Source organism: Cryptomeria japonica, chromosome 8, assembly GCF_030272615.1.
Source record: "Cryptomeria japonica chromosome 8, Sugi_1.0, whole genome shotgun sequence".
NCBI classification, from domain to species: Eukaryota; Viridiplantae; Streptophyta; class Pinopsida; order Cupressales; family Cupressaceae; genus Cryptomeria; species Cryptomeria japonica.
The window spans coordinates 33,617,166-33,624,619 of record NC_081412.1 but is presented as its reverse complement, the minus strand read 5'-3'; the positions used below and the strand labels follow the sequence as shown (position 1 = coordinate 33,624,619).

Sequence of the window (7,454 nt, the reverse complement as noted above, 5' to 3'; positions counted from 1 at the left end):
TGTACAGAACTTATTACGGTGAAATTTCTCCAATCTAGTGCCATGGGCAATTTGGGAGGAACATCTTCTAACTGTGAATCTCAGGGAGCTCATGCTAGCCAATGATCCTCTTTTCTATAAAGTAGAAAAGTATGTGTCCTGCCCACAGTCACTTGTAGATAACACTGTAGGAGTCAGAATTACAATATACCAAAAGTACCACCTTTAAGAGAAATGAGCATGTAATTTCTGGTCGTGTTTCTATGAAACTTGGGTTACTGCAGGATGCACAATATGGTAATTCAAAACGAAATCATGATTCACATACAAAAGGAAAATAGAAAATCAATCAATATATTCACAAATCCCTGCAGAGATGATGATATACCACAAGCTTCACCTCAGAGCTCTGTAAATATGCCCTTCTTGACCAGACAACAAAAGCAGCAAAATAGAGACTATTTAATGCAAAATGGAGGGTAACATGAAAAATCATAAAATCAAGTTGCTCACTGATCAATATGCAGACTCCATTTGGTGCATAATGGAGGGTAACTCAATACATCATAAAATCAAGTTGCTCCCTGCTCAACATACAACCATTTTCAGATGCATCTTATCAAAAAATAAATCATCAAACGCTCGGACACATATCGACATATGATTCCTATGAATGGTAGAATGCCACTATATAAAATAACTCAATGCAATAATTAGTCGTGGTCACCAAGTAGCTTCTTAGGGATTGTGCATCTTCCTTCAGTGTGAGAACAAGCACTATCAGCAGTTGTTTCCTGTATCCATCTATCTTCAACCTTATTATGCTTGTGGTGCAATATCATGTTCACGGTATTTTTTGAGTCATTAGTGTCATTGCTCAATTCAGAACCTGACATCTTACCATGCTCTGAGTGGCTGTCAGTAAAGGAAAATAAAGGCATGGGAGGAGGAACCCTGCATTTCAAGCCTGAAACGCCAGCAAAGCCACCTGCAAAGCCCCCAAGAGCCCTGTGAGGTGTAGCTCGGTCAACAGGAGTAATCATCACAGTGCTCAAATTTGAGGATGACTTTTCAAGCGATTGGTTGCAGAACATACTCCAATACTGCCTGAAGATAGAATCCCTACAAGGCCTCATAAACTGTGACTCTATAGCATTAGGAGATCCCTTCATGCCTTCTGCTTGCCAGCATGGCATTGACTTTAGAAAATGCAGCCTTGCTCTTCGGTCAAGAACATAAGCCAGGAAGACACCCAATAGGTGACTAGCTGTAATTACAAACAATAAAGCTAGACTATCTTGTCGTTTGCCTCTTGCTGAAATAGCGGCAGCTTGACATGCTAGCCCAAAAATCCTTAGCCGCAGATGCATGCTGTTGCAGAAATGTGACATTTTACATACACTCAATGAGATAAAGACAAATGTCAACTCTGATGAAAACACAAATAATTCAATTACCTTAAAAGGAAAAATAATTATCATAGATTTGAAATCACATAACAATTACTTGAAGAAAGTTTGGAAATCTATACTTACAAATTAAAGTTAGAGACAAAATAATGTACAATATGGAAAAAGTTCCAAAGGAAACAAATTTTGAAATCAAGCTCACCACTTACCAAAAGGGAATCTGGTAAAGGATGCTCGTGCATGTGGAAAGGGCTAGAGCGTGATAACTAATGTAAGTCCATTCCTGCTTGAACACATGAAACAAGTTTCTGCCTTAATAAAACAGATCCTAAATGAACGAAGCTCTTTGTGGAGACAAATCCACAAGCCAGTCCTCATAAAGACAAAACAACATTACAAATAAAAAAGATGACAAAAAATCATCTTACAGTATCAGCCATCAGGAAAATCTGAATGCTTTCCCAGATCCATAGTATTGTTGTCATGTACTGCAAGATGATACCCCTGCATCCTTGATACCTGAAGGATCATTTGCGTTATTCTTCACAAAGAGATATTTAATACGCTGAGTTTTAACAGCCCATAAGTTTGACTATTATATGGCAAAAAATTTATCTCAACCATAGAAGTATATGAACATCTAAAGCAAATGCTCATTTCTACCATGACTTGTAAGCCTTTTGCTACCAACTAATCATTTTCTATAATTGGCTACTAGTAGAATATTTACCATAAAATTTATATTACAATCAATCAACTAATCAGTAGGTTACCATTTCCATTTTCCAATGCATTCAAAAAACATTGACCTAATCCACAAAGAAAATTCTCCAATCAATTTCATCACACGTTTGAAACTATATAGCCAGTCAGGTCACCACAAACAAACAGACTTTTAAATCCACCATATTTGCTTGCCTTTGTTTACAATCCTTATTTGACCTAAACCAGCCCTATTCTTGCTAGACAAGGTACGCATGCATTAAGGAATTCTGATTTTTCTTCTTCTATTTCCCTACCAATTTCTCCCAGTATTTTTGCCAAATATTTTGCTCATGTGTTCTGGTCAAATTATCTGTCTATATTCTGCCTGGTTCATGCAACTTAGGTGAAGATATTATTGCAATAGCCAGTGCAAGAAAGAGAAAAAAAAGTTAATTTGATTAATATACTAGCTTTCTCTTGAGACTGTTACTAGAGAAAAAATTACAAATTACCAAAGTTATAAAGAAGTGCTGGCAAAAAGAAGGAAAGAAAATTTACCATTTAGAAAATAACATCTGAGAGCTTAGAACTGTTATACAGCATACAGCAATCCAAATGTAAACCAAGAAGTGTACTTGGGAAGATGGTGAATCGTTGATCATTTTCTGCAAATGAAAAAAACTCCACCGGTAAGGAAATATTTATAAAATTTCCTCTCAAACCAAAAGAAAACTTTTTTACAAGAGTACATAACAATTTTGCACTCTACAGATTGGACCTTCAAGATACAGTTTCAATTTGATCATATCAAAAGGACAACAGGAATCATTGTTTTAACAAGATGTTATGTTTTTATGTTGCAGTTCAGAAACCTACCCAACTTCAGCACTGTATCAGAGTTATGTTAACAGTTAAACCATATTTCAAAAGCCTTATTTGAAAATCTGCAAAAAATTCAGTCATATTTGAAAAACCTTGGCATATCTGAGTCGCAGATTTTTCAAAGACATTAGAAAAACATAAATGATGTACTAAGCACACAGTGGTACTAAGAAGTAAGAACCCTACTCAACCTTTTGCCATTAATCATGTATATCAGTTTGTTCTTAGTTCTTCCTCTCTTTGCTTGTGGAAGTGACAAGAACCTACAGTAATGCCAGGGTGAAAGGGAAGAATTCTAGTCTAACAGAGCAATATTGTTTTGTGCATATGTCTTCTAAATGGTCCTTAATCCTTCGTTGCATTCACAGAAGAGGCATTTCTTTATGTGATTGCAATTAGAAAGAGAAAATGTGAAATTGCAAAGCAGTATTAAGTAGATTTTTCAGATTGCAAAGCTGAAATTGCAAAGCTGTATTAAGTAGATTTTTCCAAAACTACAATATTTTTGGGAGATATTTTTCAGATTGTACACAACCGGCTTCAGGGTTCTAAGTAGATTTTTGTAGTTTTGGAAAACTTTTGACATCCTTTGCCATTGATGTCAAAGGGGGAGTGATATAGTGAGAAAAATGTACAGAGTAAGGCATGGTGAAAAGTGAACAGAAGGAGATCATTTGCTCAGGGGGAGCACTCGCAGTTTTGGATTTCAATTTTGGATTTCATAGTTTTGATTTTTCTCATGAGTGTTGCCATCAATGATAACATCTACCTTTCTCATCTGAGTGTATAATGCCAACATACTGAAACTTGGCATTTAAGAAAACAAAATCAATACTCTTAGACTCCTACGGAAACTACAGAAAGACTCTTACAGAAACCACAGAAAGGAAGTGTTATGTTTTCACTGGCATAGACATAACAACCAAAGACATGGTTTATGCTTAAGTTTCTCACAATCTATATTAAGAAGTTCCACTTAATGTTTTATTCACACTACAAAAATCTTCTATTATTATTAACTAATGTTGACTTGATAAAGATTCACCTATGCAATAGCAGGATTTCTTCAACGTATCATTCTGTATGTAAGTGTTTAGAGTATTTTTCTCGACTCTATTGTTCCCCTGGTCCTTTCTTTTATCTAAGTTTTCTTCACACAGCAAGAGTGAGCAAAGAGAAAAAAGCTGTATCGTGCAAATACATTTGCATAGAAGCATAAGACCAATAGACAATGGAGAAACATAAAACAATGTACCAATTTGAATAAATCAATATCTTCAAAAGTCGCACAATTACACAACTCATGTTTGACATTTAATCCAAAATAGAATGTAGAAGAACAAAGACACTGCAAGCTTCCCTGTGAACAGCATATTCAGTGGACGCCTGAAATAAATTGTTTATGTTTCAGCTCAAAAAAATCTAGTTTCGTCAATGCAAAAATTTGTTGTCAATAACATTCATATAGAATTTACAATCGCTTAACATTGCCACCCACATATACAAACCACCATTGACCTAGTTATCTCATTCCTACCTTTACCTCTACATTTACGTTTACTAGAAAACTTTTTAATGGAAGACCAAAAAAAATTAAGCAACACACCTGCAAGCAATTTAAAGTGGGAATAGGAAATTTGTTCAAAAGCATTAATTAAGAGAAAAGTAAACAGAACTTAGTTATGGTATTCTCCTATCCATCTCCTTTTGCATCTGATGTTGCATACGAAGAAGCATCTTAAGATTTAATTGTTGAGCAAACTTAAAGCTGGCTTAGTATTTCAATGAATTGCAGAAATAAAGGATTCCAAAGCTCCCTGCAACCTTAATGATAAAACTTCCTCACAAAATTAAACATTGTATGTGCACACTATTATAGTTATAACGAAAAGTGGAAACCTTAGACTAGTATCGTTGATAAAGACCCCAAGCTTTAAATGTATATTGTACAAAAGACAAACAGTGAACCAATATAGAAATGCCCTTGGTGATTTGACATGTTTATCTATATTTCTAATCATCAAAAAGCAAAAAGGAAGTGACCTTAAGTTAAAAAGACGATATGCAAAAGGCAAAAAAATGGATGTAGTAACCATACAGGCCTGAACAGATGTAAGGTGCATGCGGCCAGCTCGCATGCAACAGGGAAGGAAGCAATACTATCCATATATGAAACAGATTTAAGCCTGTAAGCTCCTTCAAGTCTTGAATCTCTAAATCCCAATGACCACCAGTTGTAAGAATCACAAAGTGGCTTCACTGCTCCACCTGCCTTCACCGCTGCCTTAAGTTGGGCTGCGCCTTGCCTTTGTGCTTCTTCAGCTGCCTTTTTTGTTCTCTCATATAGCTCCCTCTCTGCTGCAACTCCTAATCTCACTCCCATCCATGACAAACCTTCATAATCCATGATAATACTTTCTTTGAGCTTCCTATAATTTCTCACTTCACAAGTTCACAGAACACATTGCCCTACTGAAAAACATTATAAACCCCAATTCTAACTCCATGTGTACACTCAACTACCTATCAATCTAAAACCCACCCACTTGACAACCCAGAAATTACACCATTCTAAAAATCCCCAATACACACCACCAAAGCCCTCCCAAAAAACTCTGAGAAAGTGCACTCACAAAACCCACATATATACACAAACCAATTCAATAATCAACACCATTAAGAACTACTGCTTACCCAAATCATAAAATCAGAAATTACACGAACCCAAATCCTAATATCAGAAATTATCCAAACCAAAAAGCATCTCTGTCTTCCCTAAAACAGCCCAAAACCGCTGTCTCCGAACGCTACAAGCACAAACCCCCTATCGCATAATCATCATCATTAACAACTACTCAAGTAAATGATAAAATCATTAATACACAAAGCCAAATAATCACATCATCCCATTGTCAACTTTCCCCTTTTTTTTTGAAAAAGAAAAACAATCTCCAAACCCTACGCATACTCACCCATCAATCCCACAATCAACGCCATTAAAATTCATTGCTTAACCAAATCAGAGAATCAGAATTTACACCGCCCCAAACAATCACATCATCAATCTGTTCAAACATACCACGTTGATCCACCTCATTACCCACAAATCAAACACTTCAGAATTTAAAACAACAACATGAGAAGCATCCCTGCATCTCTGCAAATCCAACTTTTAAGAATTTTAAGTTTGTCAGGTCAGTCAATTCCTAGTCAAAAAAGGAATATAAGGTCAATGTGCGACAGCCATTTAAAAAATAGTAAAATAACATTTTCACAAAGTTCATCATTACTTTACTTTGCAGGTAAAATGTTTATGTTTCTGACGGTTAACAGACACTGTTGTATGTCCGCAGTTCCTAAAAAATAAGTTGCCTTTTGTAAAAAGATGCGATTAAAATACTTATTTTATTCCTGCAGCGGCGGCGACAGAATTTGCACGCTGAACGTACAATTTTGTTTGTGGGCTTTCAAAAATCGTAAGGATTTCTTTAGCTGTTTTATCTCTTTCAGAAGTTGTGTTCATAATCATGAATTTTCCGTCACGCGCAGACACAGGGATTAAAGTGGAGGAAAATCTGTTAACCGTCGTGACTAAATTATGTGTAATACTCTGTTTTGCCCTGTCCGGACTGTTAAGCGTATTCCCGACATCCCTGTTTGTATATTCTGCTCAAATTTTATCCGTCGATTGACGGCCTCGATGGGCCCACTCATGTGAGTGTTGTTTTCGAGGTTGTTAGTCAAGCATTTGTTTTATTGGTGACCCATATCATGACAACTATAAAAAATTATAATTCTTTCCTTCAAATTCAAGAGAGACTGACCTGCAAATCACTAACCTGCCAAGGTCATGGGGTAATACTTTTGTTGATTTTTGTTCAACAAATGATTAACCTTTGGTTGAGTTTGTAATGAAGGTATCTAAAATTCAAATGAGTTTATCATTCTTATTACTTCAAAATGATTAAGGGTATTTCAACATGATTAAGGTTGGAGGGTGTTGATTAGGGGGATAAAAGTGTTCATTTCAATGTGAATTTAATGTCATAACATTTGATTACGTTGAGAGGTGTAATCCTACAATGATGGCGAGTGTATAGGAGGTCAACACAATCCATGTAAGAAAAACAAAGTGTCACTGCTAGCTATCAAATAATATTCATCTTTTGATTTCAAATATAACATTCATCTCTAGATTTCAAATGAAGAAAAAAGCAACAACTAACAATGAATTTAAAATTTAAAATGTAAGACATAATTAAAGCGTGCAAGTTTCTAAGTTTCTACTAGCATATATATCAAAAAATTAATCTATATATAATATGCCAAGAGATATCCTTGTTGAGGCATCTATTTTTTCACAAAATTAAATAACTTAACGAAAATAAAAATATAGACATCTCAAGAAGGATATCTCTCGACATATCCTACATAGATAAATTTTAAGATATATATGATAGTTTATTTTGTTTTATATAT

The 7,454-nt window shown here is 35.2% G+C and overlaps 1 protein-coding gene across 2 annotated transcripts; it reads right to left on the bottom strand.

Annotated features, from left to right (window-relative positions):
• Positions 1–312: 312 nt before the first annotated feature.
• LOC131064583 (uncharacterized) lies at positions 313–6,365 on the bottom strand. Of its 2 annotated transcripts, none has more exons than XM_057998771.2 (5): positions 5,074–6,365; positions 2,652–2,758; positions 1,817–1,907; positions 1,598–1,674; positions 313–1,350 (listed from the first exon to the last, which is right to left on the bottom strand). In XM_057998771.2, the coding sequence occupies exons 1-5, from the start codon at positions 5,380–5,382 to the stop codon at positions 693–695; spliced, it is 1,242 nt and encodes a 413-aa protein (XP_057854754.2). In that variant the 5' UTR covers positions 5,383–6,365; the 3' UTR covers positions 313–692. The 2 variants fall into 2 exon arrangements, with proteins under 2 accessions (XP_057854754.2, XP_057854755.2); XM_057998772.2 differs by having other exon boundaries at positions 1,598–1,671; positions 5,074–6,364.
• Positions 6,366–7,454: the final 1,089 nt, after the last annotated feature.

Bases quoted from the DNA above. Each gene is read 5' to 3' on its own strand.
- LOC131064583 (XM_057998771.2), bottom strand. From the start codon at position 5,382: ATGGATTATGAAGGTTTGTCATGGATGGGAGTGAGATTAGGAGTTGCA. The intron at 1,908-2,651 runs GTAAATTTTCTT...ATGATCCTTCAG, and splicing joins CAGATGTTATTTTCTAAATG to GTATCAAGGATGCAGGGGTA. The intron at 1,675-1,816 runs GTAAGATGATTT...CATGTGTTCAAG, and splicing joins TTTTCCTGATGGCTGATACT to CAGGAATGGACTTACATTAG.